Genomic DNA, 23200 nt, shown 5'->3' on the forward strand with positions numbered 1-23200 from the left:
TCATTTTAACGGTAAGGGGATAGTCAACCAATAAAACAAAGTTGAGGGGTATCTTTTTACCCTTATCCCTAACCTTAATTAGTTTTGATACTTGATACAAAAATTCTACCAAATGTATCATTTATCATGTATCAGGTGTTGTTATGTATTTTCTACCTTATTCAAATTTACAAGGATATGTATCCGTACACAATACCAAATCATATTCGTGCTACATAAACCTTACTATTTTCTTAGCTAAATGAATCTGTCAATACTATCTTTTTCTATTATAAATAGACAACTAAGAAAATGATACATAACAACATGTCATGACTACATAATAGCGATCTTGACATACAACAATGCATCTGATACTTATTAACTTACATGATACATTAAAATGTCACACAAGTATGTATTAGATTCATATATGGTATACATAAATGTTATTACCAAAAGTTTGTTTAGTGCTAGGCAAAATAAGAAGATCTAGCAACTATGTATCTGATACAATAAATATGAAGCACATTAATACATATATTAAATCATGTATTAGATACACAACATAAAGAATCATGTACACATCATTTGGTCTTTCAAACAGTGTAATATCAAATAAAACTTTTTATCAAACACAACTGCACAAATTGTGTGTTAGATACACAATTTTATGGAACAAAATATTACATCTACTAAATCATATAGATGATACATGATAGAATATATCGGATACACAACATTCTATTCTTTCATGAACAAATACATATTTTTTTAGGCATCATACGTAATTTCGAATTTATACTAAGTGTATTTGATACATAGCAACTACCACACACTAATGTATTGATCCCAAACATAACATCTTATATGCAACAATTACTAATTTAATGTAAATAGTAGAAAAACAACACTTATTAATCTAAACAAGATACATAAATAGTAATGTATTGATAAATCTACCCATCTCGGAAACAAAATTCAAAAAATGATTACACAACATTATAAAAGGTATGAATGATCCCTCAAACCTATGCATCTCTTCAACCATTTTGTCTGTTGTATCAATGCATACATGATACATTGAAAATCCGGACTCTTGTTTCTTCACCTCAACGATGTATCAGATCTCCCAAATTTTTCCTCAACTCATCGATCTCTAATTCAGCTGTAATGGCTAATTTAAGATTCACAAAACCAATATTTTTGACCAACAACAATTCCATCACTTTTGTATAGTTCATACCTCACCTCACTTTCTTGAATTCCAGAGTGTCTCAACAAGATCGACATGTTCATGTTGTATCAGTTGTCACGCCTCAAGCCTACACCCTGGGCATGATTGGCACTCGAGAAATATTGATGGCCCAAAGAGAACCCTTAGCTGGCTTAACTCTTAGCGGAAGACTTAAATGACAATAAAACAATCTCAAAAAATAAACTCATGCAAATGTCTTAAAAGAAACATTCAACTAGCCAAAATGGCAACTCAAGTCTCAACATCAATACTAAAATGGAAAAGACTCATAAACTAACAATCACTAACTGTGTATGAAGCCTCAACAACTCAGATGGATGTCAGGACAAGACCCACGACATCCTAATGAACTAAAATGATAAAGTAATAAAAAAGGGATCCTCCAAAAGCAAGGAGGCACACCAACAATGTCACTCCCCGAGCTTACACCCTGGACGGGACTGGGCACTTGAGAACCATTGATCGCCCCAAGCAAACCCTTGGCATGGATTAACTTGTAATGACCCTAATGGTCATTTCTGTGTCTTGCCTTCTGTGTGTCGTTTAGAGCGTTTCTATAGTGACCCCAAGTCATTTATGACTTGCTGGGACTGACAGTTCGGTCACCTGGTCGTTCGTTTGGTCTTGGTGCGAGTTTTTGTGTTTTGGAGCTTATGAACCTTGAACGATCATTTTCGATCAAAAATTCAAGAAGATGACATCAGAATCCAATTCTGACGATTTCATCAGCTCCGAAAGGGTCATTTTAGGCTAGTAGCATGGTCGACATGACTCCCGAGGTTTTCAGTGTGAGTCGGTGCGATTAGGCGTTTTAGCCTTTGAATTTTGGCTTAAGTTTGACTTTGGTCAACATTTTGAGTAAACGCGCTCGGATGAGAATTCCGTCAGCGTGGTTAGATCTGGAATGTCAAGTTTGGTCTAGATTGACCCTTCTTTTGTGTCTGGAGGTTTTCGATATCTTTCCGAGCCCTTTTGTGGGTTTTGACTTAAAATGGTTTTTGGAAGTGGGACCCACTTTTTATCGAAATGACCTCTGATGGAAATTTCGACTGCACCGTTGAGTCTGGAATATCGAATTTGGTATGGTTGCATATCTCGTTTGCGTGCACGGGGTTCCGAACTAGATCGGAGCACCCCGTCGGAGTTTTAAGTTTTGGGAAATTGCAGAAAATCAGCCAATTTTCCCAAACTTCAAACCCTCATCTCTCTCTCATCTCTCAACCGATTTGGGTGATCCAAAAGGAAAAGTTGTGAGATTTTTTTAGGACAACATGTTGGTGAGCTCGGATAGTGATTTGGAGTCCCTGTTTGAGGTAAATTTTGAAAAATACCTGCTACCAGACCTCTTTTTGTAAGCTTGATTTTGGAAATTTTGAGACTTGTTTTCTTAGCCATTTTAGATCCGATTTTTGTGATTTTTGAGGCTATCTTGAGTGGTTTTTCGAGGAGAACATTGTGGTGTCGTTAGATTTTACTGTAGACCGCTCGTTTTTAGTAAATGCACTGCTGTCCCATTTCTAAATTTTGAGAAAATATTGGGTTTTAGTTGCTTGTTGATATTGTGTTGTTTCCGAGCCTCGAATTGTGTCCCATTTTGGGACATGAGCTGGGGGAACTGGTTAGGACCCACTTTTGGGGTTAATTTCAGAATTTCCTGCGCGGGTCCCATGATTCCCATTTTGACTCCAAAATTGACCCGTCTCCGTTTGTTGTGATTTTGGTGTCTAAACGACCGTATTAACGTTGTGACTCTATTTTTGATAGCGGGGCAGCGTTTCGAGACCGTTCGGAAGGGGAAAGCTCCGAAGGAGTGATTTTGGAGCGCGTGTGATCGGCCTACAGGTAAGCTACGATTTTCCTCTCTTAGATTGAGCTCGAGAATGTGAATGCATGTTGATTAGTTTGGATTTGGGTTGGGTAGTTATTGAATCTTGCATAGGTGTTAAGAAATCATGTTTTCAGCCTATTTCGGGAATTATCGGGTAACTGTGAGCATGCCTTATGTTATTAACGGACCCTCCTCGCTATGTGGAGTGCTTGCATGCTTAATTATTGTTTATTTGAAGCATGTTGGGCCTTAGTTTAGGTTTGACTAGGGTTTGCCTTAGAAATACATTATTCGGATCCAATAGGCCTTAGTTTTGCCCCATCTTAGATCCCTGTAGACTGGTGTAGTAGACTTGAGTCTGATAGATTGGGCCTTAGCTAGGTGATACGCTTGCTCCGACTTTAGTTATCCTTATTTTCCCCGATGTTACGGCTTCACGAGATACGTCGGCGACACTAATTCTACTTCGCGATTTGAATTTGGTTTTCGATTTGGTTCCAAGGACTTACATTGATTGGCTATGTGTGGACGGCGTTTCACGGACATTTATGAATATGGATCGATTGGGACTCTTTCAGCAGCTACATTGGCACCTTTATAGAGCATCCGGTTTAAGGTCCGGCCTCTATTGCCCAGATATTTATATAGAGTATCCGGTTTAAGGTCCGGCCTCTATTGCCCAGTTACTTATATAGAGCATCCGGTTAGAGTTCCGGCCTCTTATACTTGTTACTTGTAATTGGTTACTTGGGTATTTCTTGTGAGTATCCGGTTCAAGGTCCGGCCTCCGTACTGTCAAATTCTACTAATTGGGGTTGAGGTTCTGGTTCGATGTTCTTCGTTCTTGGGTTCGTATATGCAATTCTTTTTAGTTATAGTTATTCTGTATACTCGTCGAGCTTATGGGGGTCCGTTCGGGTTTTTATTTAACTTGCGCACGAGTGTACCTTCTGGACTTATGGGGGCCCAGTTAGGTGTAGTTAGCTTATAGATTACTTTAGTTAGTTCTTGTACACTCGTGTGCATTCCCTTGTTAGTTAGATTTTAGTTCTTGACTTCGGTTTGTGTTATTCTTTCTTTTCATATTGCCTTTACTTTTCAAGTTCAGTCGGCCTATGATGCCTACTGGGTACCTGTTGTTTTGGTACTCATGCTACGCTCTGCATCTATTTCGTGATGCAGGTCCGGGCACTAGTAGCCAGCGTTGATCGAGCTTGGAGCAGACTGATTCGGAGACGGGAGTGAGCACACGACGTTTTGTACTATTTCAGTCTCCATCTGTATATATAGACTTGTCTTTTACCTTTCGAGACAGTCCAGTCTCTGTTGTCCACTTTTGGGACTTGTACTCATTTTGTTAGTAGCTCTGTACTAGTGACTTCCAGGTTCTGGGAGGGATCTTTATTTGTATATATATGTTTTTGGTTTGCTTCCGCCTATTTATATTGTTATTTGTCTATTCTTGTTTAGTTTCTACCCTCAGACCCATTACTTGTTGTTCCGGGTTACGGGTTGGCTTACCTACTGGTGGGTTATAGTAGGTGCCATCATGACTTGAGAAATCGGGTCGTGACATAACTCTTAGAGGAAGACTTACTCATGATAAAATAAGTTAAAAAGTAAACTGAACCGCTCAATAGATAACTTAGAATGTATTAAATAACATTGAACTTAGCCAAAATGGCAACTCAAGATTCAACATAAGCCAATAACAAGATAGTAACAAATGAACTAACTAACTGTCTATGAAGCCTGTAATAAATGAGATGGATGTCGGGACAAGACCCACGACATCGTAATGAACTAAAATACTAAAAAGCAATAAAAGGGGATCCTCTGAAAGCAAGGAGGGTCACCAACAAACTCTGAAGCTCAACTAAAATCAATGATGCGCTAGATGCTGATCGTGGTTACCTATATCTACATCATAACAATGATGCAGGCCAAATGGACCAATTAGAAAATGCCACGTGGCTCTTTTTTAAAAAAGACTCAACATTGATGTTAGTTCTGTTAGTTTGAGGGGTAAGTCTGATCCAAAAAATAAACATTAAGGGTATTTTTGGACCCAAAGGTGGAAGGAGCATATTTATGAATCATTTCTCAAAGTATAGGGGTATTTTGGCCCTTTTCCGTATAATGAATTGAGAGGCCATCAAAAGACTTTCAAAATTCTCATTTAATCTCAAGTATATTTTCTGATCCCACTTGTCAAGATTACATAAAACAAAGAGTCCATAATATTGCTCTCTTTATTTTATTTTCCAACTTTGGCCATTAATTTTTCGTGTTGGGAATATGAAGATTGCGACTAGGAGTGTCAAAAGAGCCTGTCGAATATGAGTCGATCGAAAACGAGTTAAATAAAAATGGGTATAATACTCTAATCGACTCATATTTTAAATGGATAAAAATGAGTTACCCAATGAGTAATATGGATATCCCTATTTACCCATATAATTATTATAGGGATCATATTAAAAGCTTCAAAACCAAAAAATACTCTTCACCCTCACCCTCACCCTCACCCTCACCCCCACCCCACCCCACCCACCCCCATGAAAAAAATACTTAGTACTTTTTAAATTTAACCTGCCCACCCCCACCCCCAACTCCAACGCATAAAAAAATAAATTTATTTTTTTCAAAGAAATTAAATTTATTTTTTACTACTTTGATCACCCCACCACCACTACCCCCTTCCAGTCCCCCCCACACCCACTCACCCCAATGCCTAAAAAAATAATATTTTTTTTGTTTTTCAAAAAGAAATTAAATTTATTTTTTATTACTTTGATCACCCCCCAACCCCACCCCAGCACCTAAAAAATTAAATTACTTTTTTTTATTTGTTTTCTAAAAGAAATTAAATTTATTTTTTACTACTTTGATCACCCCCACCCTTCCAACCCCACCCAGCCAGCCCCTTCCCCAAAAAAAAAAAATTGTTTTTCAAAAATAAAGTTGGTTTTTTTCCTTTATCCCACCCATTCCTACCCCGACCTCCTACACCTTAAAAAAAATATTAATGTCACTTTTATTTCTTTGATAAATGAGTCTCGTTTACCCATTTAAGTACCCACTTTTAAATGTGTAATATGAGTATGACTCCTTTTTAACCATTTTTAAATGAGTTAGGTACCCAACTCATTTAAGATGGATAATTTGAATGGATACCCATATAAATTACCCATTTAGAACTTACTACTAAAAATGCAAGGCATTAAACTCAAGATCCCGAAACGTTCAGATTTAGTGCAGCCATCATCAGCTTGAATAGTTCTTTCGATAGATGACCTATTGATGGAAATTCTTTTACGCGTACCTATAAGATCCCTTCTCTGTTTCAAAACCGTATCCAAACGTTGGCTTTCAATCATTACTCATCCACATTTTTCTGTCCTCTGTCAACCCAATCCAAATCGCGCAATAGGCCTTTTCTTGACCTGTCCTTATTCTCTTCCAGCAAAACCCCAGTTCGATTATGTTCATTTTGATAAGAAAAATCCCCCAAAACCACCATTTAAGAATCTCAAATTCATTAAAGACTCTTCTGGTATTAGTGTTCTGCAATCTTGCAATGGACTAATACTCTGTTCCAACTCCCCTTCGCGTCTAGCTAAAACAAATTACTATGTTAGCAACCCCACTACGAAACATTACACAGCACTTCCAAAATCAGTTCTTGAAACTGAAAATTCTAAAATTCATGGTATAAGCTTAGCTTTTGATCCTGCCAAGTCTCCTCATTACAAAGTAATATGTGTTCGCGATTCTGTTTCGTCTCCTCAACATTATCAGATTGAAATCTACTCATCTCAAACAGGTTTGTGAATTTCATAAGTATTCTCTAAAATATAAAAAAGTTACAAAATTATTTTTGTCACAGTAAAGTAACTAACTAAACTCTACCTTTTTGTCACAGACTAGAATGTAAGATGTGTTTTTATTAATTTAATATTTAATTACGCGAAGCATATGACAAAAAGTAGTTGTGTTATTTTTTTTGTTATAGTGGATAAAGTTTAATGACTACACGTGAAATTAACTCGAAACAGGGACATGGAGACTATCAGGTGATCCATTCATTGCTGATGTTAATTTCTCCAAAGGGGTTTATTGGAATGGATCAATTTACTGGATTAGTACTATTGGAAACTTGACTTGTTTATATTACAATCTTGATTTTGAGAGGTTAGGGATAATGCCAATGCCACATTTTCCAGATGATCAAGGAACAACTATAACATATTTTGGTGAATCTTGTGGCCATTTGCACCTCACAAAAATTTCATTCAACACAATTTGATTTGATGTATACGAGATGAAAAGGGATGATTCTAAATGGTTTGTTAAGTACAAGGTTGATTTTGAACATCTTGTTCTTGAGTTGAATTATTGTAATTTTATGATATTATCTCTGGTTCGAGGTAAACGAGAAGAGGATGCATTTCTGGTTCTGGCAACTGTTTGTGATGATAAGGTAATGAAGTACAATCTTATAAACAAGACCTTTGAGAAATTTTGTGATTATGATGTTGACGATGAACGAGTTTTTTATTGTAGTACATGTTAGGGTTTTACCCTGATTTTCTTACCTTATTTGAAGTTTATTTTTTTCCTTAAAGAAAAGTCAAAGTATTACCATAAATGCTTGAACTTTTTCTGAAAGGAAAATATAATTTTCTTATATTTGGTTTATTCTTTCCTTAGAGGAAATGTTTGGAGATCTATAAATTGAAGATCCCTATTCTCATAGTATAACATAATAGAATACACAATGTAGTCGTTTAGTGAGTTTTGTTTATGGGGAGATTTAATCTCTCAACAGTTTTAATATTTTTCTTTATATAGTTTTCATATAATAATATTATATTTTTAGTACAAGTTTTTTTTATCTGATTTATCAACTATATGATTTGCAATTTGTAAGCTTCCGCATGACACCTTAATCACCCTTCAGAACCCAACAGTACAATTGGTGCTTTTGAGTATATTGAGTCTTTGTGTTGTGTTTGAATCATTTGCATTTGTATTTGCATTCCTCTTGTATTAGTAAACTCATAAAATTGTTTGTTTTCATCAACAAAAATAACAAACCAGAAAATTATCTAGATAAAGTAGGCAGGACCCCCAGAATGATTCAAAGTAAATAATCCTAGACCAACTTATCCTCAAGAAGAAAAAAAATGTCTACAGCCATCTAATGGAAATTTGAGTCAAAGCTAATATTCGGTAGAAGAAGAGTGAAAAACAGACCCCAAAACAAAGATTTTTATGCTTGAAGTGCTACATTTTGATTGATTACGAATAAGATTGAGCAACTAAAGTGATAGACACATCCCTATATATCTACTGGCCTATGTTACTAATTTTAATTTGCTTCCTATCCAGAATGGATTGTCGAAGAAATGATCAACTGACGGTAATGGCAACTTCTCACAACTCCTACCTTTTACCGTTAACTCAACTTTGCAAGGCATGTAAAGAACCAAATATGGTAACTGATTATTCCCTTCACTTGTCATAAGAGAAAGCACACTAAATGTAAACTCAAGAGAAGTAAGTCCCGGTGAACTACAAATCATTTCTCGAATTGCACATGAAGTTGGTTCACGTCGATCAATGCAATACTTTGCGCTCCAAGAAGAGTAGTCATTTTGCAATACAAAGACATCAATATGATGTGGATCACTGACTGAAGAGCCAACCAGATGTAATTCCCGCGGACGCATCCACAGTAATACTGCTCATTCATTTCAGGCAATTGATAAGAGTGGAGAATTTCCTTATCAATATCAAAATAACAAAAGCTATTTACCCCTTTAAAGATCCAAAAGATAGCTCCATTGAAGAAAACTCCCTTACATTGTCCCAAATAGCTCAAAAATGCTTTTGGAAACTGGACTCGTGATCGCCTCCATGAGTTGGTATCTGAAGAGTATATTTCAATAGGGAGACAATAAAATAAACTATCTTTGGGATTACTCGAGAATTGGATCCCAACATTTATAAGTTTGTAATGAGACGATATCGAATGATCAAAGGCCAAACTCATGTGTAGTGACCCCACATTTGGACTCGGAAGAGTATGGAATTCCTTTGTAGTTGGATTACACACAATGTACTCATCTAATATCCTCTTACGACAAAGAAGTAAACCACCACAGCAATTTAAAATTACAACATCATCAAAGGGATCATCTTTCATTATAAAATCAAAGAATCTAATAGAAGCTTTAGATTTTGTTTTATCAAGAATGTAATAACAAGGTTAATCGAGAAAAGGCGATTGTAGAATGAGTAGAGTTGGGAAAGATTGAGGCTTCCAGAGAGAAGAAAAACGGGGATTGGAGATGAGAGAACTCCAACGTTTCGAAACAAGCTTGAACCTGAAAAGAGGCCTTGCAGGAAGGAGTAGTAAAATGTTGGTTAAAAGATCATCACTACCTTTAATTTTTCAGCACTATAAGACATGTTGATATGTTTGTATAAAGAACATATCTATTCAAACACTTACATATATATAATGAAATGGGAAGGATGAGTTCAGTCTCCAACAAGAGACTTTCAATATTCTCATCACAACATTTAATGGATTACAAAAAATGAAGAGTCCATGTTGTGTTTCCAGCAGAATCATTAATGTGCACAAAACATAATTCATTTTGTCATTACTTTTTCAAGTTTCGACAAAACAATGTAGAGCACTTTTTTAATGCATCCAATACCCTAAAAATACAGAGTTGTTTTATGAAGATTCACAAACAATAACAAGGCCAGTGACGGAGCCAAAATTTTCAATAAGAGGTTCAAAATTTGAAGAAGTAAACACACGAACAAGTTGAAGGGGGTTCGACATCTACTATATATACATTAAAAAATACTCCCTCTGTCCCTAATTACTTGTCCACTTTTGAATTGGCACACCTATTAAGAAAATAATTAATGACATAGTGAGTTTACCATTTTACCCCTATTAATTATGAAGTGGATGAAAAGTTCTACATTTTTCAAAATAATTAGTCATTTAATTGAGGGTATAATAGGTGAAATTTTTTGGTCCTTTCTTAACTTGTCAAAATGGACAAGTAATTAGGGACACCTATAAAATGAAAAGTGGACAAATAATTAGGGACAGAGGGAGTAACTTTAACCATGTATAAATAGTAATATTTTCCACCAAACCCCCTAACAATATGCTGGTTCCATCCCCGACAACAACAACAAACTCAGTGTAATCCCACAGGCAGACCCAAAGTTAAAGGTGGAACAGTAGCCCTTCTGAATTCTGATCATCTGTTCACATCATTGACCTTGCCAACTTAATCAAATAATGAAACTTCCTAAGCAATCTTTACCTATATGTTGACATATTAAATATGCATCCATCATCTGCAATTCTTGCACAACACAAAGAAAACTTACTACTAAAAATGCAAGGCATTAAACTCAAGATCCCAAAATTTTCAGATTTAGAGCAGCCATCATCAGCTCGAATAGTTGTTACGATTGATGATCTATTGATTGAAATTCTTTTACGCGTACCTATAAGATCCCTTCTCTGTTTCAAAACCGTATCCAAACGTTGTGTCACGCCCCGAGCCTACACCCTGGGCGGGACCGGCACCCGGAGACCATTTCTGGCCCCAAGCGAATCCTTGGCCTGGCTTTCTTAACTCAACGGAAACCTAACCTAACAGAATAACTCAATGCAAATGCAAGGTTACAAAACAACTTAACTTATAAAGTCTGGCCACAAAGACAACTCAAATCTCAAAATAGAATATTTACATATATACATAGATGAGAGACTCAAAACTAACTGACTAACTGTCTATGAAGCCTCTAAAATACTGAGATGGCTGTTGGGAAAGACCCCGCAACACCCTATTAAAACAAAACTAAGAACACAAAATAATTGAGTCCTCCGGAATGCAAGGAGGCTCACCACTGACTCTGGAGTGCTCAGCTGGATCAACGGCGTACTGGATGCTGATCCTGGGTACCTGCGTCTACATCATAATAAGATGCAGGCCAACTGGCATCAGTACATCAGTACATCATAATAAGGGTTCGCTTGGGTCCACCAATGGTTTTTGAGTGCTAGTCCCGTCCAGGGTGTAGGCTCGGGGCGTGACATTGTTGGTTGTGCCTCCTTGATTTTGGAGGATCCCCTTTTTATTACTTTATCCTTTTAGTTCATTAGGATGTCGTGGGTCTTGTCCCGATGTCCATCTGAGTTGTTAGAGGCTTCATAGACAGTTAGTGATTGTTAGTTTATGAGTCTTTTCCATTTTAGTATTGATGTTGAGACTTGAGTTGCCATTTTGGATAGTTGAATGCTTCTTTTAAGACATTCTAAGTTTATTGCATGAGTTATCTTTTGAGATTGTTATCTTGTCATTTAAGTCGTCCGCTAAGAGTTAAGCCAGGCCAAGGGTTCTCTTTGGGCCAACAATAGTTCTCTAGTGCTAGTCACGCCCAAGGTGTAGGCTTGGGGAGTGACAACTGATAAAACATGAACATGTTGATCTTGTTGAGACACTCTAGAATTCAAGAAAGTGATGAAAGGTATGAACTATACAAAGTGATGGAATTGTTGTTGGTCAAAATATTGGTTTTGTAAATCTCAAATCAACCATTACAGCTGAATTAGAGATCGATGAGTTGATGAAAAATTTGGAGATCTGATACATCATTGAAGTGAAGAAACAAGATTCTAGATTTTCAATGTATCAGTTATCATTGATACAACATACAAAATGGTTGAAGAGATGCATAGCTTTGAGGGATCATTCATACCTTTTATAATGTTTTGTAATCATTTTTTGAATTTTGTTTTCGAGATGGATAGATTTATCAATACATTACTATTTATGTATCTTGTTTAGATTAATAAGTGTTGTACTTTTACTAGATACATTAAATTAGTAATTGTTGCACATATGATGTTAGGTTTGAGATCAATACATTAGTGTGTGGTAGTTGCTATTTATCAAATACACTTAGTATAAATTCAAAATTACGTATGATGCCTAAAGAATTGTGTATTTGTTCATGCAAGAATAGAATGTTGTGTATCCGATATATTCTATCGTGTATCATCTACATGATTTAGTAGATGTAATATTTTGTTCCATAAAATTGTGTATCTAACACACAATTTGTGCAGTTGTGTTTGATAAAAAAATTTATTTGATATTACACTGTTTGAAAGACAGAATGATTTGTACATGATTCATTATGTTGTGTATCTAATACATGATTTAATATATGTATTGACGTGCTCCATATTTATTGTATCAGATGCATAGCTGCAAGATCTTCTTATTTTGCCTAAAACTAAACAAACTTTTGATAATAACATTTATGTATACCATATATGAATCTAATACAAATTTGTGTGACACTTTAATGTATCATGTAAGCTAATAAGTATCAGATGCATTGTTGTACATCAAGACCGCTATTATGTAGTCATGACATGTTGTTATGTATCATTTCCTTAGTTGTCTATTTATAATAGAAAAAGACAGTATTGACAAATTCATATATGAAATTTTTTAACCACACATGTTTAGCTAACAAAATAGTAAGGTTTATGTAGCACTAATATGATTTGGTACTGTGTACGGATACATATCCTTGTAAATTTGAATAAGGTAGAAGATACATAGCAACACCTGATACATGATAAATGATACATTTGGTAGAATTTTTGTATCAAGTATCAAAACTAATTAAGGTTAGGGATACGGGTAAAAAAAATACCCCTCAACTTTGTTTTATTGGTTGACTAATCCCTTACCGTTAAAATGAAGTTATTCTTAACCCCGACGCTACTAATTTCATCATTTGTGCCCCTCAATTGGATGGAAAACCCAAATCAATTAAAATTTGGAAAAACTTCTTTTAATACACAACTTAATTTAATTATCATATTTTCCAAAATTCCCTACCATTTAAAAAATTACAAAAATCTCTATTTTCCTCACTCTCTCTCATAATCTCCGATACATTCCTCAAACTCTCCACCCACATCTCTTAATTTCCCCAAAATCCCATTTTCCCCAAAATAATGCTTAACTTCATCAATTTCAAATTCTAAATAAGGTAGAGAAAATTGTATTCAGACCTATCAATATTCTTCACAAACACGTATTTATCAGTAGGAATGGATAAAATTCAGTGGCGGTTCTACCCTCATGAATAACCAGGAATTCAAACCAATATTTGATGCCGGTATGGACACAATTTATTTCACATTCAAAGCCAAGAACAACTCGAGTTTGATAATTTTATTGGCCCAGAGGGAAAAATACAATTCTTGAGATGGACTAATTCTACCAATTGCTAGGACGAACTGAAGACAGTGAATAAGGACATATGTGATCAGTATAGCACTTGTGGACCTTATGGAGTTTGTAATGATGGAGATCTTTCTTGAAAGTGTCCTCGTGGTTTCATAGTTGCATCACCAGATGATTGGGACAATATTGTTGACTTTTTTTTTGACTTTTTGTTGTTCATCTTTTCTGATACATTAAAATTTTAGAAAAACAGTCAACAATCTTGTCCCAATCCTTTGGTAATGTAGCTATGAAACCATCAGGACACTTACAAGAAAGATCTCCATCATTATAAACTCCATAAGGTCCACAAGTGCTATACTAGTCACATATGTCCTTATTTTAGTGTCTTCAGTTCCTCCCAGCAATTGGTAGAATTAGTCCATCTCAAGAACTGTATTTTTCTCTCTGGTCAATAAACTTATCAAACTCGAGTAGTTCTTGGCTTCAAACGTGAAATAAATTGTGTTTATAAAGGCATTAAATATTGGTTTGAATTCCTGGTTATTCATGAGGGAAGAACCACTACTAAATCTTTGTCCATTCCCACTGATAAAGACGTGTTTGTGAAGAATACTGATAGGTATGAATACAATTTTTTCTACCTTCTTTAGAATTTGAAATTGATAAAGTTAAGCATGATTTTGGGGAAGTTGGGCTGATTTTGGGGAAATTAAGCGATGTGGGTGGAGAGTTTGAGGAGTGTATCAGAGATTAGGAGAGAAAGTGAGGAAAATAAGAATTTTTTAAAATGGTAAGGAATTTTGGAAAATATGATAAATTAAGTTGTGTATTTAAGTAATTTTTCCATATTTATCCGTATGTTAGGTTACATATTTTTGTATGTAAATAAACCATAAACATAAAACATATTATGTTTATGGTGGAGAATTTTAAGTTTTCTGCTTTAAAGGTAAACTTGATAACTGATTGGGCGAGTATCATTTTTCCATAATATGTAAAAAAATCAATTTTTATATTTTTGGAAATGAAAAATTTTACATCATAGAAAAATTAATAGGATAAATTTGAAGAAAAGATAGAGCAATTGGTACCAAATTGATGAAAGGGAAATGAATTGATATATTAAAACTTACAGAAAAGTCGTGTGAAGAGATATAAAATTCCTTTACTATTAACCAGAGATCTTGAATTCGAGTGACAAGGATGAAGAACTTCTTGTAGATCCACTTTATCTCCGTTAGTGAATTTGTCCAACATGAATCTATGTAGATCAATTTTGAATACTGAATACCTAAAAGGAGAGAGAGTTATAACTTAAATTCTAATAAAAAAGTTTTTTTATGAGGAAGACTCAAACTTTCATAAACAAATAAAAATAAATAAAAAGAGGTGGATGATTATCTTATCTGATTTCCCAAGTTTATTTTTATAAGAAATATTTGACCTTTAATAAAGTTAACATTGATACTCTCGCCATTTTATTTTATTTGACCTTTATTTTAAAAATATTTTTTTTCATTTTATGCGTTCGTTTAAGGAAAATAAATTTCAAAACATCATAAATAAGATTAGTTTAGTAAAATATGTCTTTACTTAAATATTTTTTTAAAAAAAGTGTGATAGATCAATATAAGCCAAATAATATGATATGAATAGAATATATGAATAGAGAAACAAATATTTAATTACTTTAAGAAAAAAAAGAGAAAGAAATCAAATCAAATGCTTTATAAATAAATACTTTATCCTTCGTGTACATAAATCTGTAATTTAATCAAGTTCTACAGTTAATTATTTTACCATTGAAAAAGTTTAGAGTTTTAATATCTTATTTAATTTGTCGTTTGAACATTTAACTTGTAATTAAAGTCATAAATTGAAATAAAAGAAGAGATTTGTATGATTTATTATTATTATTATGCTGTTATTATTATTATTATTATTATTATTATTATTATTATTATTATTATTATTATTATTATTGTTGTTGTTGTTGTTGTTGTTGTTGTTGTTGTTATTGTTATTGTAGTAACAAGAAAAAACAATTAGCTCATATAACAATTAAAAATAGATGTAAAAGGAATGAGTAGATTTTAACATTATAATGAAAATTATTAAATTTGCAACAGAAAATTGAAGGTAGAATCTCACCTTCAACTAATGGAGTTCCAAGATTAACTACATCTTTGCTCATAAGATATAGATTGTTGCTTCAAGGATTTCCTACTTATACTTAATTTTTGAGGATCAAAATATATATGAACCTCTCTATATCTCTTTCCTTTTCTTTTAGAAATATCATTCCTTCTATAATGGTGTAGTGCATGCTTATTGTGTAAATTATTCTCAAGGACTCCGCAGTCACGAGAAAACTCATTCTATAATTTCTCCCACGAAATTTCACGCCTTCGGTTTTTGTTTTATTTGGTGAGCCACACCAGACATCTTTGTCGTGTTCTCGAGGACCCCACACTCACGAGAAACTCATCCTATAATCCCCTCACAAAATTTCACACCTTGAGTTTTTGTTTTGTTTTGTGAGCCACGCCAAACATACTTGTCATGTTCTCAAGGACCCCACACTCAAGAGAAAATGTATCCTATAATTTTCCCCTCGGAATTCACACCTTGAGCTTTTGTTTTGTTTGGTGAGCCACGCCAAACATCCTTGTCGTGTCCTTGAGGACCCCACTCTCACGAGAAAACTCATCATATAATTTCCCCTAAGGAATTTCACACATTGAGTTTTTGTTTGGTGAGTCATGTTGATGTACCGCAGATTTACGGTACATATCATGCTTTAAACTTGGAGTTTTGCATGTGCCTTAAGCATTTGTTAGTACATTTGATGGTATTTTACTTATGTTTTATAGGAAAACAGGTTTTTGATAAATCAGGATGAAACAGGGTGAAGCATCAGCTTTTTGAGGTTGGACGACGTCACCTACGAGCCGTAGAAATGAATCATATATAGAATGCAATGATAGTTTTTAGAGCTAAGTGTTGGGAGACGAGACTGAACTACGATCCGTAGTTCCAAGTCGTAGGAGAGATCAAAGATTTTGAGCTCTAGTACTTGGACGACGAGAATTTAGGACGAGTTGTGCAAAGTTCTACGGGTCGTAGAACACACCCATAGAAAAGTTAAGAGATTTTACCAAGAAGGTTGTTTTGACGGAAGGTTTCTATGAGTTGTATGACCAATCCATAGAAGAACTATAGACTCATATTTTTCCTATGTTTCCTTTCCCGAGTTAGTTTAGGATTATATATTTATAAATAGTCGTTTAATTCTCAATTAACTGTCAGACAACTTGTATTTTGAGTTTTGGATTTGAGAATTATTTTGGCAAACACTTTTCCATTTAATTCTTGAATCATTGGTTTATAATACATCTTTTGTTCACCAATTCTAGAATCTGGATTTCAACTACTCTAATTGTAAGTTCATGATTTATTTTAACAACCTTAATATGAATTGTTATAACTCAAGCATGAGTAGTTAAATTCCACAACTAGGGTTGTGGGAACCATGAGAAATTAACAATGTAGACCTAATAATTAGTAATTTTTTAATAAGTGTTTATGCATGTATTGTTAATCTCTTCGCTTTAATTGATTTTTAATAAGGGCCCGCGTTAGAACCCCCCTTATTCCTACTTTCTCGATCAAGGAAGTAATGAATGGGAAACAAGATTAAACAATGGAGATTTGGTGACTACAACCGACATCTAATAACTTGAACCACCTCTGTCATAGCTAATCTGGGGTCAAGGGTAAGGCTTAGTAAAGCACACACCCATAGACCGACCAAGTTGCCTGGTGAAATTTCCTATTTGGTCGACCAGTCACTTAGAAGATACCTAACTTACCGACTTTGCATGTTAAACAATAGACAATGTTACTATTACAGGGTTTACTGCCTTAAGGACTTGTGGGAACACATATACCCTAGTTTTATCTTCTTTTGATTCTACAAAACATTCAATTTTGTTTACTTGGTTATTTGTTATTGAAATCAATCAATTAAACTTTTATTATTTTGCAAAACTCCGCGCCTTTATGGAAATAACTAAATTAAAAGTATAATTAACAACAAATTAGCCTAAGTTTAGACCTGATCCTCGTGGGATCGACCCTAACGTCTGTTAGGTTCTTTATTTGAACAACAACCACTTATACTTATTTAGGGAGGTGTAATTTGGGCATATCACACACCAAACATTCTTGTTGTGTTATCAAGGACCCCACACTCATAAGAAAACTCAACCTATAATTTCCACCAAGGAGATTTTGTTTGGTGAGCCACGCACCCACACCAAGCATCCTTGTCGTGTTCTCGAGGACCCCACATTCACGAGGAAATTCATCCTATATTTTTCCCTTACGAAATTTCACACCTTAAGTTTTTTTATCGAAACATTGCTACGGAATTATTGGGCCAACGATTAGGCATTTTGCAGGAAGTGTGAACTTTGGGCCTCAAGGCCACAAATGTTAAGCAGCCCATCATCAGCATATCTATGTCTATAATACATATTTTGTATAGGGGAAACTAAACAAAACAGATTCAATTATGGAACTGTTTACCCAAATTTAACTCATCCCAAACTATTTACCTTAATGGACCCATGACCCAAACTATTTAGCCGCTTACTCCACTTTCTTCTTTCTTATTTTACACATGATGTCAACATCACTACTATGAACTAATTTTCTGTGATACTCTGTCAGTATATTGATACCATATCGATATTATATAGGACTAACCTTAATCCTCTGTGATACTCTGTCGGTATATTGATACTCCATCGGCATCATATAGGATTGGATTCTTTTTTTAAGAAATAAAAAAGAAACAATTAAGAGAAAAAATATTAAAGTCACAGTCTTATTTATTAAACTCTAAATTAGTATGTAGAAAATATATTCTTTGTGATACTCCGTTGGTATATTGAAACCATATTGGTATCATATAGGACTGAGCTTAATCCTCTGTGATACTATGTCGGTATATTGATACTCTATCGGTATCATATAGGATTGAACTCTTTTTTTAAGAAATAAATAAGAAACAATTAAGAGAAAATTATTTTAAAGTCACGAATCTTATTTATTTAAACTCTAAATTGGTAGAAAATATATTTTTATTTCTTCTCTTTTGACAAATTAAAAAAAAATGTATCTAAATCATGACTCTTTTTAGAACTATTTTAAATTAAAATATTGAAGAGTTGAAGCATATCTCAATGATACCACGACAATATGTATTTATTTAGTAATGGTATTATGGATGATTGAGTAATCTCATCGAAGGATTGAAGCAAACCTCAATGAAAACATTGTTCAGTTACTCATTGATACCACCAGAGTATATTATACATTGATGGTAGTATCAAGGAGGAAGAATCAGTCCTTCAACGAAGACACTGCTCAGCTACTCTTTGATATCATCATAGTATATTTATATACTTTAATATATTGTGATGGTATCATAAAAGGAAAAAAAAAGTGAGTGATGATGTCAGCGTGATGTCAGTGCACGAATAAAATAGATATGTCAATTTAAAAACAAAAAAAAGTTTGTATATACATATTCTACTGTTAGTTTGTTATTTCATAGTCCAATTTGAATTAAACAAATGTATACAACAATAACAACAACATATTTTGTGTAGCGTCACAAAGTGGGGTCTTAAATATTAGATAGATGTAAAGAATATAAAGTATTCTTTTATTATTTCATTTTCTTAGATGCTGTATATTACATGTAAATCTTGCACAAATGAATACACACTAAAAAATTCGCAATAGTTATTGTTATTTCCACATATTTTGAGAATATATCATTCCCTTTTAAATAGAAAAATGATTTCATAGTCTATAAGAATTTATTGGTATAGTTGATGACATGATGATAATTGATAGCCAATACAGATTTGTACATTTCTTCTTAATCATCCACACAGATTCTATTTTCTACCAAGTAAAATTTACTCAACTGAAATAAGTTGGTTAGTTTCATAGATTGATCGCATTAAATTTACTCTATACTTGGCATACCACAGAAATATGTTTTTTAATTTGAGTTCACTGATATTTATGTCCTTCAATTTTAGGTGTGCACAAGTAGACACTTAAAACTTGTATTAAATTGAACAAATAGACACGCATGTCCTACATGACATAATAAATATAAGATGTCATAGGACACAAAATTATCATGTAGGACACATATAAAACGAATGTGTCTATTTATTCAATTTTATTTAAGTGTCTACTTGTTTACACTCAAAATTAAATGGTAGAACTGCAAGTTAAGGTCAAGTTAAAAGTCACATTTAAATATTAGGCCCCATATACTTTAGTGTGACATTAAAATATAATTTACTAACTTATCCTTTTTAAGATGTAGCTCTCTAGTAATTTATTTGTTATATAAAACTTAATTTATTTAAATAAAGGTAAAATCAAAAGAATATCATGATTACGTCAAACACCACTTATTTTAAAACAGTAGCCCCTTCTGAATTCTGATCATCTGTTCACATCATTGACCTTGTCAACTTATTCAAATAATGAAACTTCCTAAGCAATCTAAATCTTTACCTATATGTTGTTATATTAAATATGCATCCATCATCTGCAACTCTTGCACAACACAAAGAAAAACTTACTACTAAAATGCAAGGCATTAAACTTAAGATCCCGAAATTTTCAGATTTAGAGCAGCCATCATCAGCTCGAATAGTTGTTTCGATTGATGATCTATTGATGGAAATTCTTTTACGCGTACCTATAACATATTTTGGTGAATCTTGTGGCCATTTGCACCACAAAAATTTCATTCTACACGATTCAATTTGATGTATACGAGATGAGAAGGGATGATTCTGAATGGTTTGTTAAGTACAAGGTTGATTTTGAACATCCTGATCATGAGTTGACTTATTGTAATTTTACGATATTATCTCTGGTTCGAGGTAAACGAGAAGAGGATGCATTTTTGGTTCTGGCAGTTGTTAATGATGATAAGGTAATGAAGTACAATCTTATAAACAAGACATTTGAGAAATTCTGTGATTATGATGTTGAAGATGAACAAGTTTTTTATTGTAGTACAATTGGTGCTTTTGAGTATATTGAGTCTTTGTGTCGTGTTTGAATCATTTGCATTTGTATTTGCATTCCTCTTGTATTAGTGAACTCATAAAATTGTTTGTTTTCATATGCTATATTTGGTTTTTGAGTATAGTGCATCTTCATGTTGCCTATAGTTTCGCGTATGGTTGCTGAATTTTACCCTTGTATCAGTAGAGTTATAAAATTAAATTAAAGTTGAGAGAGGATTTTGATTGTTTACAGATGAAGCCAGACAACATTTAAGTTAACAAGCAACTCGAGCTATGCAATAGGTATAAAACGACTTGTACAATCAAAGTGTTACTCTTAGTCAGAAACCACGTAGCAGCTAAGGAGCCAAACTTAAGGGGGATGGGATATTGACAAGCCAAAGTTTTCTCTACAGAAATTCCGAAGTATACTACTAGAGAGGTGCATTGTTCGAGAATATGAAGATTTTTCCTTTTGGACACACCAATTTTGAGTTGTAAAAGTGCAGAATACAGCACTAGGACTAAGACTGCAACACCTTATCAACGAAGAGTGCACTAGTATCCGTTCTGATAAATATCACTTTTTGCAGAAAATAGAATCTTATCAATGAAATAAGCAGAAACGGTGATACATAGCAAACATAACGTTCATCGGGTATCAATTATCATCAACTATAGTCAACAACAAAGTAAATAATCCTGACCAACTTATCCTCAAGAAGATAAAAAAAGGCAACAACCAACTAATGGAAATTAATTTGAGTCAAGCTAATATTCGGTAGAAGAAGAGTGAAAAACAGACTCCGAAACAAAGATTTTTATGCCTGAAGTGCTACATTTTGATTGATTACGACTAAGATTGAGCGACTGAAGTGATAGACACATTCCCTATAGATCTAGTTATTTACTGGCCTATGTTACTCAGTTTAATTTGCTTCCAATCCAGAATGGATTGTCGAACAAATGACAAACTGATGGTAATGGCAACTTATCACAAGTCCTACCTTTTACCGTTAACTCAGCTTTACAAGGCATGTAAAGAACCAAATATGATAACTGATTACTCCTTTAAAGATCCAAAAGATAGCTCCATTGAAGAAAACTCCCTTACATTGTCCCAAATAGCTCAAAAATTCTTTTGGGAACTGGACTCGTGATCGCCTCCATGAGTTGGTATCTGAAGAGTATATTTCAATAGGGAGACAATGCCAAAAACTATATGAATCAAGAAATGGAACCCAACATTTATAACTCTTTAATGAGGCGAAATCGAATGATCAAAAGCCAAACTCATGTTTACTGACTCCACATTTGGATTTGAAAGAGTATGGAATTCCTTTGTAGTTGGATTACACACAATGTAATCAAAGAACCTCTTACGACAAAGAAGTAAACCACCACAACAATTCAAAATTACAACATTGTCAATGGGATTGTCTTTGATTATAAAATCAAAGAATCTAATAGAAGCTTTAGATTTTGTTTTATCAGGAATGCAATAACAAGGATAATCGAGAAAAGGCGAGTGCAGAATGAGTGCAGTTGGAAAAGATTCAGGCTTCCAGAGGAAAGAAAAACAGGGATCGGAGACGAGAGACATCCAACGTTTCGAAACAAGTTTGAACCTGAAAAGAGGCATTGCAGGAAGGAGTAGTAAAATGTTGGTTAAAAGATCATCACTACCTTCAAGTTTTTCAGCACTATAAGACATGTTGATATGTTTGTATGAAGAACATATCTATTCAAACACTTACATAAATATAATGAAATGGGAAGGATGAGTTCAGTCTCCAACAAGAGACTTTCAATATTCTCATCACAACATTTAATGGATTACAAAAAATGAAGAGTCCATGTTGTGTTTCCAGCAGAACCATTAATGTGCACAAAACACAATTCACTTTGTCATTACTTTTTCAAGTTGCAACAAAACAAAGTAGAGCACTTTTTTGAAGCATCTAATACTCTAAAAATACAGAGTTGTTATATGAAGATTCACAAACAACAACCAGGCCAGTGATGGAGCCAGAATTTTCAATAAGGGGTTCAAAATGAAGAAGTAAACACACGAACAAGTTGAAGGGGGTTCGACATCTACTATATATACATTAAAAAAATTTAACCATGTATAAATAGTACTCCCTCCATTTCAAATTAATTGAATTGTTGAGACATTTTTCATTTTTTCAAATCAACTTAATTGTTCAACTTTCAAGACTACTTTTAGAATGTTCTTCCAATTTTACCCTTCATTAGTTAGTATTGGAATTAGTCATATAATTAATGTTTAGTTATTTTAATCATAAATTTGACAATAATTAATAAAGGTGAAAATGGAAAGCTATACCTAATAATGTTTTAATCTTCTTTTGTTAAAGGGTGTGAAACACCTTAACAATTTAATTAGTTTGAAATGGAGGGAGTAATATTTTCCGCTGAACCCCCTAACAATATATTGGTTCCGCCCCTGACAACGACAACAAACTCAGTGTAATCCTACGGGTGGAATGAAAATTCACAAACATGATTTCAAAATTGTTAATGGCAAAAAAACTCCTCTTTTTCTACAAAATAAGTACCCTTTCCTCGTGTTCCTCATAAATCATGAACACATACAATGAAAAAGGGTAAATATGCTCTATCTGTTAGACGGAGAGGGTCTATATATATATATATATCATTTATTTAACTATAGGTATATCTG

At 33.9% G+C, this 23200-nt stretch overlaps 2 protein-coding genes across 2 annotated transcripts; one reads left to right on the plus strand and one right to left on the minus strand.

The window, feature by feature from the left end:
• Positions 1 to 6368: 6368 nt before the first annotated feature.
• Positions 6369 to 7374, plus strand: LOC125867201 (F-box protein At5g07610-like). Its single transcript, XM_049547625.1, has 2 exons — positions 6369 to 6891; positions 7124 to 7374. Exons 1-2 carry the CDS (start codon positions 6369 to 6371, stop codon positions 7372 to 7374), a joined length of 774 nt encoding a protein of 257 aa, XP_049403582.1.
• A 14377-nt stretch (positions 7375 to 21751) lies between these two features.
• LOC125867202 (F-box protein At5g07610-like) lies at positions 21752 to 22207 on the minus strand. The gene has a single exon (XM_049547627.1). The coding sequence runs from the start codon at positions 22205 to 22207 to the stop codon at positions 21752 to 21754; it is 456 nt and encodes a 151-aa protein (XP_049403584.1).
• Between the last annotated feature and the right edge of the window lie 993 nt (positions 22208 to 23200).

The sequence above is a fragment of the Solanum stenotomum genome, chromosome 6, assembly GCF_019186545.1.
Source record: "Solanum stenotomum isolate F172 chromosome 6, ASM1918654v1, whole genome shotgun sequence".
Classification (NCBI taxonomy): domain Eukaryota; kingdom Viridiplantae; phylum Streptophyta; class Magnoliopsida; order Solanales; family Solanaceae; genus Solanum; species Solanum stenotomum.